The sequence below is a fragment of the Scardinius erythrophthalmus genome (assembly GCF_964197995.2).
Source record: "Scardinius erythrophthalmus genome assembly, chromosome: 18".
Lineage (NCBI taxonomy): Eukaryota > Metazoa > Chordata > Actinopteri > Cypriniformes > Leuciscidae > Scardinius > Scardinius erythrophthalmus.
Window position 1 is genome coordinate 4,399,012 of NC_138238.1, and position 19,814 is coordinate 4,418,825.

Here is a 19,814-nt window from a genome sequence, read left to right on the forward strand (position 1 = left end):
CAACAGCGTCCTTGATGGTGCACAGTTGTTGATTTTAGTTTTTGTATCGTTGTCAGACCCTCTTACAAGCCTCTTGATCCAATGCAACCCTCTCAAAAGCCCTGAAAATGAATCATTGACCTTGGTTCTCGTTTTACCTTTCAGCTTTTACACCGTAAATGAGGTCCAAAAGTTCCAGTATTCGCGGCCGGTCCGGAAAGGAGAGAAAGATCCCGACAATGAGTTTGCAGTGAGATTCCCTTTGCTTTTCTATGCCTAAAACATTTCTCCTTTTGTTATTCCACTCAATGCATGTGAAAAGTGCTCTTCTGATGGCCAGTTTTCTAAAACCCTTTTTAAGATGGATTCAGGAGAGCTCACGCTGAGATAGTACAGCGAGATATCAAACCTGAGAACACTGCACCATTATGCTAAAACATAAAGTCTGTCCCACCTCCACCCCACTTACATCTGCTATTGGTAAACATCCATTAAAATCCAGTAAATGGAGGCTTAAATTGAAGGCAAAAAAACAGCGTCTGTAAGAATGCAGGAATGAGTTGCGGCCACTCTTTACCTGAAATGTGGCCTTTTGCTAAAAGCTTTCATTTTATTAAATGTTCACTTAATGTTTTTTTTTTGTGTGTGTAATTTTTCCCTTTCCTCCAAAAGAACATGTGGATTGAAAGAACGACTTACGTTACTGCCTATAAGCTGCCTGGCATCCTGCGCTGGTTTGAAGTGGTGTCTGCCTCACCGGTGAGTAGTACGCCAGGTTTAACATCTAGTTTCATAAAATCACACTTCTTGGTTTTTGATGGTTTGAAAGAAAAGGTGCCTGTCTCACTTCACCTTGAATGAACACTGATACAGTAGATTTGACCTGTCTCACTCTCACTGCGCTCTTGCATAACATATACCTGTACAATATATTCTAACGTAGACCTAACCTGTCTTACTCTCACCATATTCGAGTATGAAAGACCTCACATCTCTTACGATTTATGAATCTGGGCCTCATCAGTCAACAATCTGATAAAGTAGACGCGTCTCACACTTACAGCAAGACGTGACCTGTCTCTCTTTCTCTTTCCATCATGCTATTCTGATGAGGTCGTCCTCAATCTGTCCAGCGCTGAGGGAATCATGGTTATGTGTGCTGACTCGCTCCATGCAAATATTTTGAAGTATAGTGCCTGGCAGGAGAGTGGCTCTGGCATCATGTGATACCCAGATTGGATGCCCTGGTGTTTATCCGTTCAAATTTGCACTGTCTCTTTTTAGCTCTTCTCCTCACCGTCTCACCGCACTCTTCTTTCTGGCGCTTCACGTGTGCTTTCGTTCTCATTAGCCTCCCTGGCACGAGTTTCCCGAGATAGACACATCAGAGCATCTGTCTCTCGCAGATTGATTTCGGATCCTGTCACAGATGCATTATGTGTGACGGATCTGGAGCCAGAAATTCCTTTATTGCCGAAGAGAACGTGTTAACCCATTCATTAGTACATCGGTAAACAGTTCAGTGTGGAATACGAGGCATAATTTGACTTGAAAACCTGCTCGTGTTGTTTCACTGCTCATTAGTGGAGTTTGTTTGTTGGATTTCAACTTTGGTTGTTGCGTAACAATAATGTGTTCGACAGCTGGTTAAAGTAAGAGTCATCGTTTGCTGCTCTGCCTAGTGAATGTTTCCTGCTTGGCATTTGTGTAAATTCGTTCTGCCTGTTTAGTGTCATTTTTTTGTTAAATATTCTCTGAAAATTATATTTTTTATGTTTCTGTCTGCAGGAGGAAATCAGTCCCCTTGAAAATGCTATGGAGACCATGCAACTGACCAATGAGAAAATCAGCAACATGGTCCAGCGCCACCTTAACGACCCCAGCCTTCCCATCAACCCCCTCTCTATGCTCCTCAACGGCATCGTGGACCCAGCTGTCATGGGCGGCTTTACTAATTATGAGAAGGTATGTGATTATTCTGGTAATTATTGCCAAATTGTGTGACGGCACAAAGATTAAACACAGTGAATCAACTTGATTGTGAAAACTATTTTAACCGTTTCATATTATACACTGCCATTCGAATTTTTGGGATCAGTAAATTTAACAATATTGTGAAATATTATTTACAGTTTAAAATAAGTGTTTTCTATTGTAATATATTTTAAAATGTCATTTATTCCTGTGATCAAAGCTGAATTTTCAGCATCATTACTTCTTTCAGAAATCATTCTAATATGATGATTTGATGCTCAAGAAGCATTTCTGATTATTATCAATGTAAATTTTGAACAGTAGTTAATGGGTTTTAGGTGTTTTTTTGTTTTGTTTTTTTGGGTTGTTTATACTTATAGTAATTGTTTTATCATCTATAGGCCTTTTTCACTGAAAAATACATCCAGGATCATCCCAGTGACCAGGAGAAGATTGAAAGGCTGAAGGATTTGATTGCCTGGCAGGTAATGGGTGCATATCTTAAGGTGTTTTCCATGATTTTGCTGGTGATTATAATATAAAGCACATTTTTTTATGCTTTTTGTATTTGACCATTAAGTTCTCCGACAGCTTTCTTGTCATGTGAAGTATAAGAGTGTTGCGTTTTATTATTTTAATACCATGTCTGATTAAAAGTTCAGTTGTAGAATCCCGTTACCATTGGTATATTTGATGTATTTTCTTTGATCAATTCAAGCTATCCTTTTCAAAGAATGCTGTATATATATTTTTTTTTTCATAACCATAACTTTTTTCATAAGTTTTCATAACCAGCATGCACAATGTGAGATCACAGTTCTTCAGAAGATCTTAAAGCATCTGTCATGCAGTATAAATATCAAGCGTGAGTTTTTATTTAAAGGAAAGTCTCCCGGGGATATACTGATGTACTTCCACATGTTGGGTTGAAGCAGCACGTGTCTGCTGCTGCAAACTGACTTTATCATCACATCTAAAGTCTTTTATCTCTCTTCACTCAGTTAAAACAGTGGTAATGGTTACAGGGCAGAGCAACACGTCAAATCCTCCTGCCGCCTTGTCCATGAGATTGTGTATTGTGTATGTGCGAGATAGAGATCTACTGAAGTTTCATTTGTAGCTTTTTAATGGCGAATGCATTCCGATGATTTTCATCTCTCCGAAACAACATCTGTCATGCCTAAAGAATAATTGATGTGTGCATTATTTTTCTAATAATTAAATGACCCGGAGTCAATTAATATGCTTATACTACTATTACCATGCCTCAAGACATATTTCAGATGTTTTATTTCAAGATATTTGTCAGGTTTTTGTCCTTAAAACGCTCTTGTGTGTAGGACTAATTTCTTACGCATTTCATCACAAGCCTCCGATGCTAATTCCAAAATGTCATTTTAGAGATGGCAACAGAGGCTTGAGCCATTGACAAGCAGACTAATGGAGAGTGATTGATAGATTGATAGTGTCTCTCAACAGTGTTAGGAAGCAGAGTCTCTACTAATCGCAAAGCTGTAAGTTTAGCTGCTTCAAAAACAGCAAAGTCACTACCTCGACATTAAGTGTGCATTTATATGGAAGAGAGAACGGGAGAAAGGGAGTGTGCTTTCCATTGATAATGAAATGCAATTTTGTGGTGAAAACGTGTAAATAGTTTGCATTTGTATCATATTGTTCGTTATATTTATTGGCTTGTTGGTCAGTGTCATTGTCAGGTTTTTGTTCTTTTGTCGTTGTAGGCTGTAAAGACCTTTGAAATAACTGAAACCAGTTGGCGTCATGATATGGAACTGTAATGCGGTGAAGACCTGACTGGAACTATGTGTTTACTGGAAAATAATTGCTCACCTTAGAATGTTTGGCAACCAATCAGAATCAAGCTTTCAACAGCCCCGTAACATAAAGCACAATGACAACACTCACTGGTGCCTCTTTTTGACTTTTTTTTTTTTTTTTTTTTTCAGAATTAAACAGATTTTCACATCATATTCTCCTCTTCACACCACTTTTTCATATTTTATCTTATTAATAGAGATATTTTGGCCTTTAATGTATTGATTTTAGAGGGCTGGAAATGCATTGATCAAATTGTGTGGGAACACCGATTTTACCAGAGAGCAGTGTTGTGTCTTCTGTTTGACTTTCGCTTGTTTGACTGTCCTGTGTGTGATGAATAGTCATCAGTCTGACCAGCTGTCCCAGCATTCAGGCGCGTGTCGTATATAGTTACTCTCAGCACATAAACGCTTCTGTTGCATAATGGTTATTGAAGGCTTGTTTGCTTTAGGGACGTGGACAGAAATGTAACGACACAGAGGCTGGTTTGTGGATGTATTTTCAGCTAGATGAAAAGATAGACGGCCGTTGATGACACACATCTGAAGAGCTTTTCTGTGAGCAGAACAGATGTGAGGTACTGATGTAACTCTACAGATAGTTTGTACCAGGTGGCCCATGGGACAGAAAACAAACCTGTCAAACTCTCTCTTCTATACTTTCAACACTGCTAATGTGTGTGTGTGTTTGCTGGACAAACTCGATTCTGTAGCTTTCTGTAATGCCGATAATGTGTGTAGAGATTCAATACACTGTCTCATCTTGATTGATTAGTTGTTTAACACCTAGGAAGTGTTTAAATATTCTATGAGACCAAGTACAATGTGTTTGACATCTCAAGCTAAATAAATAAATATTAGGCAATACTTTACATTAAGGTTCAGTTTGTTAACATTACATTAAGTGTCATAAACTAACAGTGAACAAAAGATAATTTAGGTCAATGTTAATGTATGCAGTTGATCAATGTTAATTTGTGTTTGTAATAGATGTTCCCTTTAATGTCATCATTTACCCCTATTTTTTATTTTTCAGTACAGTATTTAAAAATGCACTTATAGAGAATAAAGGCATCATAGACTACAAGCTTTTATTTTTCTATATTTGTTTATAACAGATTTGTTAAAAAAACCAACAGAAGCTGGAGAAAAATACATTTAAAAATAAAAAAAGCATTTTTGACATTGTTTAGAAAAATGCTTGCAATGACACAGTAAAAGTCATTATTTACACATTAAAGAGAGACATAAAGGGACCATTTTGTAGAGCAACCCAAATGTATTTCTTACATGGTAAAGGTAGTTTGAAGCTATTTGTTGAATGTATCAGTCTTGTTGTTTTTGACTATAATAACACTTTATTTTTTCTCACGGATTCATGTCAGGTCAGGACATTTGCATCTGATGAGTTACAGCAGCTGTCATCCTGTCAGAGAATGAAATATGTCTCTCTTCCTTTGTCTTACCTGAGATGTGTTTTAAAGACGCAGATCTGCGCGTGTGCCGTGTTCCTCCACAAAGAGGGCGTCAAGCTGAGTTGCACAAATCAATTGTTGAGACGGCATGAAACAGTTCAGAAAAGCTTTATCTTATCCTCCGTTTTCTCAGACATGCGTTGATGCCATCTTACCACAAATATCATTATTTACAGTATAAAGTTGAATTGTTATAGATATGACAATCTTTATACAGATGATGAACATTAATGATGTATAGTTTATGCAGCAGACATTAATTAAAAAACAAATACTTTAACTGTAGAGTTTGTGTTTGACAGCACATGAGGGACCGAAAGCCATATGGCAATCAATACGGCCTGTCCTGAAGGTAAAATGGGCCTTGCGTACATTTTTCACACACCGCTATCGATGCTCTGTCAGACCGGCTGACACAGAAGTCATGTAAACAGTGGTGAAAAGGCAGGACAATCCTCCTGCAGATTTGAGCTTTTGATTAAGCTTGCTTGCACCTCTTTGTGCCGATTGGGCCGACTGCCCTGGTCTCTTTTATTGGCGGCTCTGCTAATCTGTGTGAATGTGCTGCCCTCTCACAGAGCCAGAGCTGTTATTCACAGATGTCAGGTGCTGTTGTTTGTTCTTCTCCATTCATGTTAGCCTGTGTCCTTTGCACTGAGTAAACACACTATACTGTAGCAGGTGCGGGAACTTCAGCTGGTAAGGTAACATGAGGACCTGGTGAGTTTAGAATGTTAATGACAAGCAATTCACAGTGGGAGTCCAGCGCTGTGTTGAAGGATTGTGCGGTGATGCATGTGAAAAATGAAAGCACGCATTTCTCCATTGCCAGATATGTGCGACTTGCATTGTCATAAACAGTGCAAAAACAATCACGTCCCACGTACTTAGGCCACATTTACACTGCAGGTCTTGATGCCCAATTCCGATTTGTTGATTTTTAATTTTTTTTATATATATGATTTTTTTGATGTCCAGCTTACATCTGCTTTTAAAAGTGACCGATATCTGCAAGCACTAGACACTTGGTGAAACAACCTAAGGTAGACGCACTGACCCGGAAAAGCTTAGGCCGAAAAGGAAGTAAAAGCTGTGCGATTGACGCAGATTAAATGATAATACAAGCTTTTGCTTTCCGCGCCATCCTTAAAGGTCGGCAAAACATTAGGCTGAGCCTTCGTCCTCCATTGTGCCATTGACAAGAGTCATGTGATCGTGGTTGGTGTCCACCTGATTTGCTGACATTCACCATCATCGCTTTTTTAATGACGTACGACTCTGGAAATATCCGATCTGTCCACTTACATGACAGATGTAATGCACGTATCCGATTATTTCCACATGGGGCCTGAAACCGATCTGAGAATGTCGGAATTCATGTGCTTTTTTTCCTGCTTACACGTCCGTGGGTCATATCCCATCTGTGCCACATTGGAGGAAAAAATCAGAATTGGGTCACTTGAATGTAAATGTAATTGTAATGTAAATGTGTGTCGACACTTTCAGAAGAATTTAGTCTTGTACATGCGCTCCAGATGAACAATCTCAGATGTCTCCAGACCACTTCACTCATAAGTGCATAAATGCTCCAATTTCACTTTTGCATAAATATATTTTCTTTTACAGAGTCCTACACTTAATATCGTCATGAATAGAACAAGCACAACTGAACTAGTTATTGCAACCTCCTCATAACACTTTCGCAACTGCATAGCAATGATTTGGAAACCCAGAACACCTTAGCAACCCCATAGCAACATTCTAAAAACACCAGAACATCTTAAAGTGAAACTCCACCCAAAAATGAAAATTCTGATTTAATCACCCACATGAGGTTCTGGAACTGTATGACTTTGTCTTTTGCAGAACACAAGACACAATTTTTCCATTTTTTTATTTATTTTATTTAGATTAATTGTATTTTTTATTTATATATGACTTTTTTTTTTATGTTTTTATATAGAATAAAGATATAATAGACTACCAGCTTAAATCTATACATACCTGCAAATATATTTTGGAAAACATTGGGAACCAAACCGCATGGAAGCCCATTGACTTTCATTGTATGGAGAAAAACATTTATCTTCTTTAATGAGAAGACAGTCAGTATTGGAACAACTTGAAGGTAGGTAAACGATTCATTTTTGCGTAGAGTATCGCTTTAACAACCACTTAGCAATGTATATATAATGTAAATAAGATGTATTTTTTAGAAGCCAATCCTAATCTAACACACCTATATAAGATCAGCAAGGTCATTAGGATTACTAAAAACTTGAAGCCATTCAAGCTATATATTTGACTCATGACCTTGGGTGTTTTTCAGCACCTTGTTCTATAATTTCTTACAGGCAAATGTTGCAACTGAAGGAAAGCATTGATGTGCTCTGCCTTTGAGTGTTGAATTATTCATTCTATGTCCATATGTGCTGATCTGTTTTATTTTCAGTCAAAGTTAGTAGATGAGGTGCATTTGTAGTTGTGTTTGTGTGATTTGGCAGCCTCCTTTTAAAGCAGTTTTGTTGCTATGCCGCCTACCCAGAATTCCGTCACTGTGATCATTTTATAAAGGTCTAGGTTTCCCTGGAGACACAAGCGCTGCTCTGTCTCTCTCGCTCTATCTGTCTATATCTCTGTCTCCTTCAGAAATTCCCTGCGGTGCTAACAACCCTTATTAAAGTGGGAATCCTCTGTCTCTCTCCTGTAATGTCATGACTGTTGGACTGCAGGAGGCTCAATGCTCTTTGTGTCTGAACAAACTGTGCGTCTCTATATGAATTTTACATCCATATAATTGCGCAGTAAATTTGAAGAGGTTGTTTTATATTGTGAATCTAATCAGGGCTAAAGGGCGCCTTAGAATTAATTAGCATAAACTGTCTTCGTCTGCAATTGTTTTTTTCTTTCACGGCCGTTATGGTCATGTTAGTTAAATGTCAGTCCACACAGGCCGTCAAACATGTTTACTAGTGGCGGAACTAATCTAGTCAATAGTAACAACTTGGCAACCATCCAGAGCACCGTAGCAATATTAAAATATATTCATAAGATACAGTTGATACAACAATGAGATACAATTACTTAAGATACAAAATGCAATAAGATAGAAATGGATCAAAGTTCAGTACGTTTTTGCTTAAAACATTAACAAATATCTGCCAGAATCTGGTCAGAACAATAAATGTTTTTTCCCTTAGAATTAAACAGGTGTTTGTTCATGGTTTAAGCAAAAACTGAATTAGAGGTAGAAAATCCCTTTTCACAGTGTGAACACCTTATCAGTTGCGCAGAGTATGTTTCTGTACTTTCAAAGGTAAAGCAAACAATTATTATACTTTTCTTTTGAGATGTCATTTCAAAAGTTTGAAGAGAAGCTTGATGTCTTTACTTTCATGGTTGATGAACATGTCAGAGAAAGTGCTTTTTTCCATTGCACTGCATTGCATCAGTTGAACGTGAACCTCGTTGGACTTTATTCAGAAATATCTCATCTTTATATCTCTGATTTACTCTGACTTCATGCTCTCCTAATGTCTGGAGACAGCACCACTTCTCCTTGCAATTAGCTGTGCAGTTCAGTGTGTGTGTGTGTGTGTGTGTGTGTGTGTATCCGTCTGATGGTGGTGCATTATACTTCTCTCTTTTTATTCAGACTAGCAGGAGACTCTTTGAATCGTAGACGAGAGAATGCAGTGCTTTGTGTGATGAATGCTTGTGCACAAAGGTTTGTTTTAAATCCTGTGTAATATGATCCGACTTTTAATGTGGCTTGCAAATAAACCCAGCATTGGTATTTTAGTGGCTGTTTTCCTGTTTTATGTGTCTGTCAGACCAGAGGTTTTATGTAGAAGACAGAAAATTGAACCTCAAAGTGATATTTCAGGCCGAGGTGAATCACTGCGCTTGATTCACAGGCAACTGAGAGGCTTCGGTAAATCAGTCCAGAAGACCCGCAGGTTATGTCTCACTCCATCATGGGTAGTAGGGTTGAGTCAGGCATAATAAACTACTAGTTGATTAGTAAGGTTGACTTTTGGGGTGAATGCTGTGATTTTTCTTAAAGGGGACCTATTATGCACTTTTACAGTCTTGATTTTGTTTTTGGACTCTACAAGAATAGGGTTTCACACATTTGTATTTTCACATATTCTTCATTGTTGCAGCTCCTCTCTTCCCAGTCTGTCAGTAACACACTGTTTAGTTCCTGTCTCTATGAAGCCCCTCCTTCTGAAAAGCACACTGTGCTCTGATTGGCCAAGCGCTTTGAGCGTGTTTGGATAATGTCCCGCCCCTTACCATAACCGTGAGTTTCAACACACTACTAATTAACTCAACCATTATGGAGTTAATATTGTGCCATAATTAAACAAACAAATCCAGCATTTTGCAAACAAAGTCGATCTGCTTTGCAAAGGAAAACTCGACTAAATAAATGAGAAAATCGAGCCGAGAGATCTCATAAAAAGCCAAGTGCAAAGCAGATCGAGTTTGTTTGCAAAATGCTGGATTTGTTTGTTTAATTATGGCACAATATTAACTCCATAAACCAGGCCCCGCCCCTTTTTTCTGCATATCAAGACTACAATGGAGGCGTTTCAGGGAGTTCAATGACACTGATATAGAGAATAACTTCCTTTGTGGAGTGACTTTGTGCTTTGGAACTTTACAGACCTTTTTAATGCTCAAACAGCAACATCAAACACTAAAGAAAGATGAACATGTAAAAAAGCATAATAGGAGCCCTTTAACATTGTGGCTTAACATCTTTGCTTTGTGTGTGTGTGTGTGTGTGTGTGTGTGTGTGTGTGTGTGTGTGTGTGTGTGTGTGTGTGTGTGTGTGTGTGTGTGTGTGTGTGTGTGTGTGTGTGTGTGTGTGTGTGTGTGTGTGTGTGTGTGTGTGTGTGTGTGTGTGTGTGTGTGTGTGTGTGTGTGTGTGTGTGTGCGCGCATCTTATTCAGATCCCGAACCTGGCTGAAGGAGTTCGTATCCACGGCGAGAAGGTGACGGAGGCCCTTCGACCGTTTCACGAGCGTTTGGAGGCGTGTTTCAAACAGCTCAAAGAGAAGGTGGAGAAACAGTACGGCGTCAGAACACTAGTGAGTCCAAACAGACACTCGCTTTCCAAACCATTCGAGCCAGAAACATCATGCATCATGTCTTCATCATTCATTCAGCCATAATCATCGTCCATCATGTAGTCATCGCTCATCATTCATGCATTCAGCAATAATCATCAAAACATGGATGTTCCTCATCACAGCATGGACTCTTACCTCACAACACAAGCAGATCACATTCAGTAATCATTGATTTAATTGAACTACATATTCTGTGTCTGATTTATATGTTGCATGTTTGTCTGCGTTTGTCATCCAGACGGTGTTGGGACTTGGTTTCCTCCTTATGGTTTCTTCCTTACTATCTTATGACCCCGTTTTGACTTGCTCACTGGGGATAATAAGGCATTGTTATTGAAATATGCTGCTTTATAATGATAAGCTGCTTTATAATGAAATGTATTGTGAAAAGCACTATATAAATTTTGAATTGAATAAAGTCATGGCAGCTATTAGATGATTATGGGTCATTGTGCAATTGCAGTGTTAAATGCTGTGAGTTGCTTTAATAGAGCTGTAAGTGTTGCTAATTTTAAAAATCTGTAAAAAAGATAATGTACAGCATTGCAATATATGCATGTAAAAACTAGTACATTTAAACTAGTATTTAACCATTTTGTGTTTAAAATTAATTCATTAAGTATTATTATTAATATGGCAAAACGTTACTATTTTAGTGAGAAACGTTTTTTTAGGAAAATGGGAAATCTTTTAAATGGTTATTTGAAGTAAGAAAATGTCTGTGTACATGCTTAAATATTTATATATTTAAATTAATTCCAGTGGTTTAATCAGTATGTTGTTAATCACATTAAGATAGCTTTATCATCAAAATTGTCTTCAGACTGGTAATTTTTGTAATACCTTCCTCCAGCTTAATCATGTAGTTCATCAGTGGTGTTATTGAGAGTCATTAACTTTAAGTAGGTCTAACAGCACTGACACAAGAGCATGTCAGTCAATGGTACATTAATTTTACTTAAAAAAACTATTATTATTATTATAAAGAAGATAAATTACTTAATATAGCATAGTAGTTTTAATGTATGATTGATGAGTCTCTTAAAAAAAATCAGATTGAAATGCCATTGCAATTTGTATAATGAATTTAAACATCTTACCTTCTTCCTTTTACAGAGTAATATTTATATTCACATCCTGATGCTATAGAAAATCAGTTGTGTAGCAAAACTTAGTTTTTAAGTTGTTTTAATTCTATTGTTGATTGATGAGTGATACATTAAATATTCTGTTTTCCATGATATGATCACTTAAATAGTATTGCTCTTCAGAAATAATGTTTGATGTTCTAGACATAAACAGTGCCGAGCATGCTCTTCATGTTATTGGATGTCATAACCATATGCTCATTAACATACGACTGGCAAATATTACATATTAACTTTTACATGTATACTCTTCAGCCTTCAGCAACGTGGCTGTGGCATTTTTACAGTATTTGGTGCCAGGAACCTTATCTTAGATGAATGCAGACTGACATTACTTTGTCTTCAGTGAGGAAAAAGTAGAGCGAGAGATCGGAAAGTTTCCACACAGCTGTATTTTCAAACACACTGAGTGAATGTGTGTGTTTGTAACTGTGACAAAGACATTTCTAAACACACTCTAAAGAATCGCTACTTTCCTCCAGTCTGGACAGACGAGCTGAAAAGAGAATGCTGGGAGTCCATAGGAGGGAATGAGAGACGGGGACAAAAGAATATGGAAGACAGGTAGATAAAGAGATCTAAAGCATGAGAGAGAGAGACAGATAGTTACTGTAGCTGGCAGATATTGATCACTGCGCTCTGGGAAAGTGCTAGAATTAGCAGCGATGCCTCCTATACAGTGTGTGGAAGTCTGAGAACGTGATCTGCGCTACATATCTGTTTCAAGGGCAGCGCAGGGCGAACGTGACCGAGAGGAGGAAGATAAGGAAGGTATGAGTGGTTCATACTCACACAGAAATGTACAGAGATTCACACATAGAAAGAGGTCAGGGGAAACGAAACCTGAGGATGAGCAAAAACACACTCATGAGTTTGGCCCATGTGCCGCGGGAATCTAAGTTTGTCCGTCCGTGTTTTCATCCAAACTTATGTGCAAAATTGGGATATTGCATTAAAAGGTTTGCGAATAAAGCACCGTTTCTATTCCATGTACTCAAGAATGAAAAATTGTCACTTCCTGGGAAATTGGCACAACATATGTGTATTCTGTAATAATAATTGAAGTTTCTGCAATCAGGGAAGATGTTGCTCTTTTCCTACTTCATAAATGACTGAAATAAACACTTATTAATAAACACAAAACATGCAGTCTTGTGTTCAGAGTGCCTGGTGTTTGGGAACACATAGAGAGCTTATTAAACTCAACCGTTCTGATGACAGACATTGGCTCGGGTGTTTTTGGGATGCTGTGCGAAGTGATTGGTCCGCTGGTTAGTCCGGTTATCCAATCATGCCCTCTGTTTTTGTTGCACATCGAGGGATTTAATCGGTAAATATGTATGTGAATGTAAATGTGCGCATGTCTTCTTAAAGGATAAAAAAATGATCCTCCTCAATTTAGAGCATATGTTTTTATGCGATATCCCAAAATGCACACAAAAATTGGTTGGTGGAAACCGCTAGGGAGTGGTCCGAAAAATGTGTATATTGGCATATTTATACTCTCATAGATGTTACCAGTCACAACAGAGGTTATTTTGGGAAAATTTTAAAAATGATCATAAACTAAATTGACTTTTTTGGTGCAAGTATTGGCTTTGTTAATGCTACATGGCTTCTTTAAAAGGAACTGTTGAAATGCCGTGATGTTCTCATATCATATATTTGAACTGTGTGTTTCAGCCTCCCATGTCAGACGAGCGGCGGGGCAGTCGGCCACGTTCAATGGTTCGGTCATTCACCATGCCATCGTCTCAGAGGCCACTGTCTGTCGCCTCTGTGACCTCCATATCATCAGACAACTCACCCTCCAGACCGGGATCAGACGGGTAAACACAACACACACACACACACACACACACACACACACACACACGCACAAACATGATCCAGACTGAAAGAACAATATATCTGCAAATATTTAACCTTTATTTATACTAATATAGTGCACTCTCAGTGCTGAGTTTCTTCATAAAACCTCAGATAATTCTGCTGTGGCGACCCCATATTGGGAGCAGTCGGAAGAAGAAGAGATTTATACTATATATTCTGTATTATTGATCAAAAATCAAAACTTTAATCAAAAGTGACAGTAAATACATTTGTAATTTTACTAAATATTTCTATTTTTTCAAAATCCTGTAAAGAAAATATGAAGCAGCACAACTGTTTTCAACATTGATAATAATCAGAAATGTTTCTTGAGCATCAAATCTTCATATTAGAATGATTTCTGAAGGATCATGTGACACTGAAGACTGCTGAAAATTCAGATTTGATCACAGGGATAAATTACATTTTAAAATATATTCAAATATAAAACTTACTTTTAAATGTTAATAGTATTTCACAATATTACTGGTTTTACTGTGTTTTTGATCACAGCATTTACAAAATAACCAAATAAATGAATGCATTTATCATAGGTCTGGATCAGTGTCTGAGATTAAACCTTTTACTTCTTATTTCCAACACACACATATATTGTTGGATTATTAATTCTAAATATGCACAAAATTGAAGAATATAAATCTCTCTCTCTACGCTAGATATCAGAATCAGGCATTGGAAAAACCCTTATTACTAGACCATTGATTCAGACCTCTATTGAACTGGCTGGATTCTTGACAATGATTTATTTTCTTCTTTCAGCGGTTGGAGGACTAGTACAGGAACACTTCATAGGTTGGAGTGTGTGTTTTTTTCTTTCCCGTAATCTTTCTTTCCCGCTCTTTGTCATTTCCATCTTGTCTCTCTGTGGGCGGTCTGTTCTCATCCACACGCTTACAGATGCACCTGAATCACGTCACATCATGTCCAGCAGCGGCTGTGCCCTCCAGATCATTTTACTGCGCTTCAAGAAGTCCCATCAGTTCATACAGAATCAGCTGAACGGATGAGATGGGTTTATATGTGTAAAACAGACATAAACTGATCTGAGGACAGTATGCGTTTCAGTGATTTTACAGCATTTAAGGGTTTTAAGTACACCACTTTGCCTGTGTTAAAATCACTGGAATGCATGTGGTCTTAGTGCTTTATTCGGTCTCTTTATCCTGACACCCTGAAAGGTTGGTGCCAGTCTAGCGTGGCAGGCACACAGATGCCAACCTTAAGGATTAATTAGTGCGTGTTTGAAGAGAGCGATTCTATCAGCGATGCCCTCCGCTGGTATTTAATTGTGAAGGGCACCACTTCACAAGAGCTTTCATTTGATTAGTTAATCCATCTCATTAAAGCACTTTGATTCGCTTGAGCCCAAGATTCTGATTATGAGAGCCAGACATTCTGCTTCCCTTTTTCCTTGCTTTCCGCTTTACAAAACTGCCTGTGAGTCTCATTATCGGGCAGGTCAGCGGACATGATGCACACACACGCTTTAAAGTGGAGATATTGGCTTTTGCATGGATGGTGTATGATTTCTCTCCAGCATCACTGCATTTTTAAGAAACTAGTTTGTTCTGAGCTTTGAATCTGAAATCCAATAGTGATGACACAGTTGTTGTTTGCAGAATTGAGCCGTCTAGGTTCACGTACTGTAGTTTTCATTTAGTCTGTGAAACTGCAGATCAGTATGAAGCCGGTGTGAGAGCGCTTCGAGTTGGTGCTGCTGCATCTTACATTCATTCGTCAGTCATGTGCTTTTGGGCTTTGCAAACTTAAACATTTGCTTTTCTTTGAGTACACTGTTATTGCAGATTTTGTTGATTTATTTGTTATTTAGATATCGTTGGTTACCTGACTTACAGATATATTTTCATGCATCAGTTCATACACAGGTCACTGTATGTTATTCTTTCACAGACTAATTTATAGCCCACATAGTTGATTTATATTGTTAAATATTATATTCCAGCTACCATTGCAAATTTAAAAAGTTTTAAAACCTAGTGGTTTTCCAACGTTACCAGCCAATCAGCATTTTTACTGCCCACAATTTTGACATCGATACCATGGGGGGAAAACTGTCATATAGATATTTTTAATAATATCTCAGAATTTGGCAACCGGTATATTAGGCTGCTGTCACTTTAAGACCTGATGCATTGATCCGTTATACTGTTTCTCTCAACTATAAACGTTCACTTAAAACATAACTGACTGAGATTATTTGAAGACCGGTATTTTGACATTATTTTGTGTGTTTTTGACTGTTTACGTGCAATAAGCAGCTAAAATAACTTAATTTAGTACAGCGAGGCAGGTTTATGTGTGCACACTTTGAGTTTGAGCACAACATCTGTGGGAATGCCTGTAAAACATTTGTGGTGAGGCCTGTGAAAATAAAGGGAAGTACAAGTAAGAACAGGGCCAGCAGTAAATAGAAGAAAATAGTTTCAACCCTGGTATCAGAAATAAAAATAATGTATTATTTTCAATCAGCTAATATGGTTGGTTGCCATGACACTAGATACTGTACACCAGAAATGTGCTTTTTGGAGCTAAATGTCAGATGAGTGCTAATATTTGCTCAAGACTTCATAAGAGGCTTCTCTCTAATATTAAACAGCCCAGCCGTCTTATCCAATAAAACGTACCCGCCGCTCAATTATCTCTGTCCTCCTCTTTTCATTTGATTCCTCTTCTCTTTCATCGGATAGATTTGCCTTGGAGCCTCTTTTACCAAAGAAGCAGCACTGTAAGTCCCAGGATAAACTGGATCGAGATGAACCTGAGAAAGACAGGAAGGAGAAAAAGAAGGAGAAGAGGAACAGTAAACACCAGGAGCTGTTTGATAAGGAACTGAAGACCGCTGATATTCCCCTGCAGCCCAGTGAGGCGGTCATACTGTCAGAGACTGTGAGTATCTGTTCATACAGACACACACAACCGTGCCAAATCCATGCACAAATTCAGACTTACTCTGCGCATCATTCACTGCCACGACACATTTCCAGCATCAAACTTACAACATGCGGCATCAAATCACAGGCAATTATCTGATGTTTAAAGGATAATTCCGGTATTTAGCACTTTGAGTCTCTTTTCTGGTTTGTTTTGGATGAACTAGAGTGGTGGACACTGAAATTTTGACGATGGGTCCTGTCTCGACTTTTTGACTCGTTTAGAATCGCCTTTGACCGCTTCAGAGTGGCTGGCTACGGGGATGCTTGAACATGTCCTTAAAACAACCATTACGTTTCTTTTCAAAACTGTGCAACTCACCGAGTGGTTAGTGGTGTTCGTTGATGTTCCAATACAAGTAGCGTAGCGAGATACAGTTTCTGTCATGTTTTATTTGGCATTTTGTAAAATCCCATTGATTTCTGTCGGAGGACTCATTGCTCGTTGATATTACTGTGCTTCAGACTCAAATATCGAGCGGAAGTTTAGACGCGGTTGTGAGGTATCTGAAAAAATAGTTCCACTATAGCAAATAACATGGTTTGAAATCATACATTGCGCCGATATATTTGTTTTTAATCATCAACGAACACCACTAACCACTCGGTGAGTTGCACAGTTTTGAAAACGAACGTTGAGGGTTGTTTTAAGGACATGTTCCTGCATCCCCGTATCCAGCCACTCTGAAGCGGTCAAAGGCGATTCTAAACGAGTCAAAAAGTCGAGACAGGACCCATTGTCAACATTTCTGTGTCCACCACTCTAGTTCATCCAAAACAAACCAGAAAAGAGACTCAAAGTGCTAAATACCGGATTCATCCTATAATACACAGCTATGAGAAGCAGGAGTTTGGAGAAGTGGGATTTTATTGTGAACACAGTAAACACACTATTGTGACACGACAGAAATAGAAACCAAGGACAACATTTGTAAACCAAAAGACTTTCTTTTGCCTGCTTTCCGTTTAATCAGTCGTTCCTTAAGCAGTCTTTTTCATCTCTTTTTGAGGCCGAATCTGAATCTGGACGCGCAAGTCTTTTCAATCTCTTTGAGTTTGAACACCAAATGAACCCGAGCAGTTCTAGAACAAACAGCACATAATAAGAATAAATTGACCCATTCACAGGCCTCACTGACTTCATCACCTCACGCTTCTGAATAAAGAAAACTAGCACATGTAATTACTCTGCCCTGGACCTTCTGGATCGTTTGTCTTTTATACATCATAATGACCTTGACCCTTTCATAAGGCCCCTCTGACCTCTGCAGTTCAAATGATAAAGAGAGATCTGAAAAATCTGATTTGCTGCTTAATTAATCCGTCATGTTGACAACAAGCCCGCCTGGTTATTTTTCTTTTTTATTTAGTTTTACCTTTAAGCTTTTTGATGCACATTTTCATAAATTTGCACATTACCATAAATGTTATTTCACTCAATTGAAATCCATTTTGGTCAGAGAAAAATGTAAAATTTGTCACAATACAAAAAGTGTTCAAAAAAAGCAGGTTTAAACATGTCGGCATGTTCAGAGTGACTTATTCTGCTGCCTGAATCCTGTATGTGAACTTCTACTGATCGTACATTAATGATGGGCATTTACGACTGGAATAATTCATAAGCCTGCTGAATTATGCATTAAATAAACCTGTATGCTCATGTAAATGGACCTGAGCTGTTTGAATTGCTGTTCTTTACTCTGTTACTTTTTTTTTCTTCCGCTGCAACATTTATTTTCCACTGTTATCATTGTGTCTATATCCTTTCAGTGCTGTTTTCATGGTCACAGTTTGTATGGTCGTCTTTTTTAGTCCTGATGTATGGAATCCCTTAAATAGCGATTCCTAGAAACAGCGGTTCACTCTCTTGTATTTATCTGTCATATTTTCATCTCTCCAGATCAGTCCGTTGAGGCCCCAGAGGCCGAAGAGTCAGGTGATCAACTTACTGGGTGAGAAAAGACTCTCCGTGTCCCCAGGAGCCCCTGCCAACCCGTCTGTGCCCAGCGTCCCGCCTCCCATCACCCCCCGGGTCAAACTGCACTTCAGCTTACTGACTGGATCCAGTATGTGTCATACATCACACTGATCTGACATTTGCCCTAGAAGTTTTATTCTGAATTATGATGAAATTAGGCACGTTTTACTAAAGCAAGCTAGGAAAGATATTTGGCAAGGAAGCCCTGCCAACCTGTGGGAGATAAAAAAGTTGAAATTAACTTAATTTTACAAAAGGTTGGGCTATTTTGGGAATAAAACACTCATTTAATGCAGTTCAAAGATTTAAATTTTTTTTGCCAATCCTTTGAATAAAAGAAGCTGAAAGACAAGCAGAATAAATTTAGCAGCAAGATATCTAGGGTTGCAAAATTCTGGGAATTTTCAAAGATGGAAACTTTCCATGGGAATTAATGGGAATTTAAGGGAATTAACAGGAATTTATGGGAATAAACGGGAATAAACTGGGAATTTTCAAAGTTGAGGGTTGGCTCTTTATAGGGAACTTAAATATAGTTGAGGAAAGTATATTTTAGCATAATCTTGACTAAAACAAACAGATGCCATTCAAATACACTTGAATATCCATGCCATTCCTCAATCACATGCACATAGCACACTGCTTACTGCATGGCAACTGAGACCAAACCCCCTACTGGCACTGTGCATGCCTCCATCACATGTACAGAAGCCCAAAGCACAAGACTATTGAAGGCACACATTTGAGCCTGTGGACTAAACAAAGTGAAGTAAGTTTTGATGATATTATGGGGAAATACATTTATTAAATGTTTAAATAGCAAATATCACATACAAATGTATTCATCTAGTAGATAGCAAGCTGATAAGTTAGATGCTAAATAAGCTAGCATAACTTTATTTACCACATAAGTAGGGCTGGGCGGTATGACGGTATATCGTTTCTACCGCGGAAGAAAATGTCAACCGTAACAGATTTTTTTATTCCGTGTATACCGCGACATGTAAATAAGTAGGCGTGGTTAACTCGCGTGCAGCGTGCGTGAGACTGAGACAATGATATTTGTCAAAGAAACATGAAGAAAGACCAAGAGGATCCACAAAAGGAATTACGTTTTCAAATTAACGTGATATTTTCGGGGGGGAAGGCGCAGAAGTCAACTAGAGCAGTGCAGCACACTGAAAGTTTAGAGAGACGCACATGCTCGCAACGGGGCTTACTTGACAACAAGTTCATATATCAATATTCTAACGAATAGAAATAACCTTAAATAATGTGTCTATCTGTCTCTTATGTGTACAGTTACTTTCAGAGTGGACGCGCAAGCGGTTGCCGTGGTAATGAATATTTCCAAAATTCCCCAGCTTAACTTCCCATGGAAATTTACTGGAAATTTTCCGCCCCTTTACAACCCTAAAGATATCTAATCACACATCTGAA

General features: G+C 38.3%; 1 protein-coding gene across 10 annotated transcripts in view; it reads left to right on the forward strand.

The window, feature by feature from the left end:
- The window catches only part of dock1 (dedicator of cytokinesis 1), a 230,549-nt gene that overhangs the window by 206,864 nt on the left and 3,871 nt on the right, over nt 1–19,814 (forward strand). For 5 of the 10 annotated variants that reach the window (XM_081393664.1, XM_081393665.1, XM_081393669.1 and 2 more), the window contains 9 exons: nt 145–229; nt 652–738; nt 1,768–1,944; nt 2,355–2,438; nt 10,225–10,362; nt 13,236–13,381; nt 14,205–14,243; nt 16,154–16,352; nt 18,297–18,462. In XM_081393664.1, coding sequence (XP_081249790.1) covers nt 145–229; nt 652–738; nt 1,768–1,944; nt 2,355–2,438; nt 10,225–10,362; nt 13,236–13,381; nt 14,205–14,243; nt 16,154–16,352; nt 18,297–18,462 — 1,121 coding nt within the window. The remainder of the gene's footprint in view (nt 1–144; nt 230–651; nt 739–1,767; nt 1,945–2,354; nt 2,439–10,224; nt 10,363–13,235; nt 13,382–14,204; nt 14,244–16,153; nt 16,353–18,296; nt 18,463–19,814) is intronic. The other 5 variants (XM_081393667.1, XM_081393671.1, XM_081393670.1 and 2 more) reach the window with 2 other exon arrangements.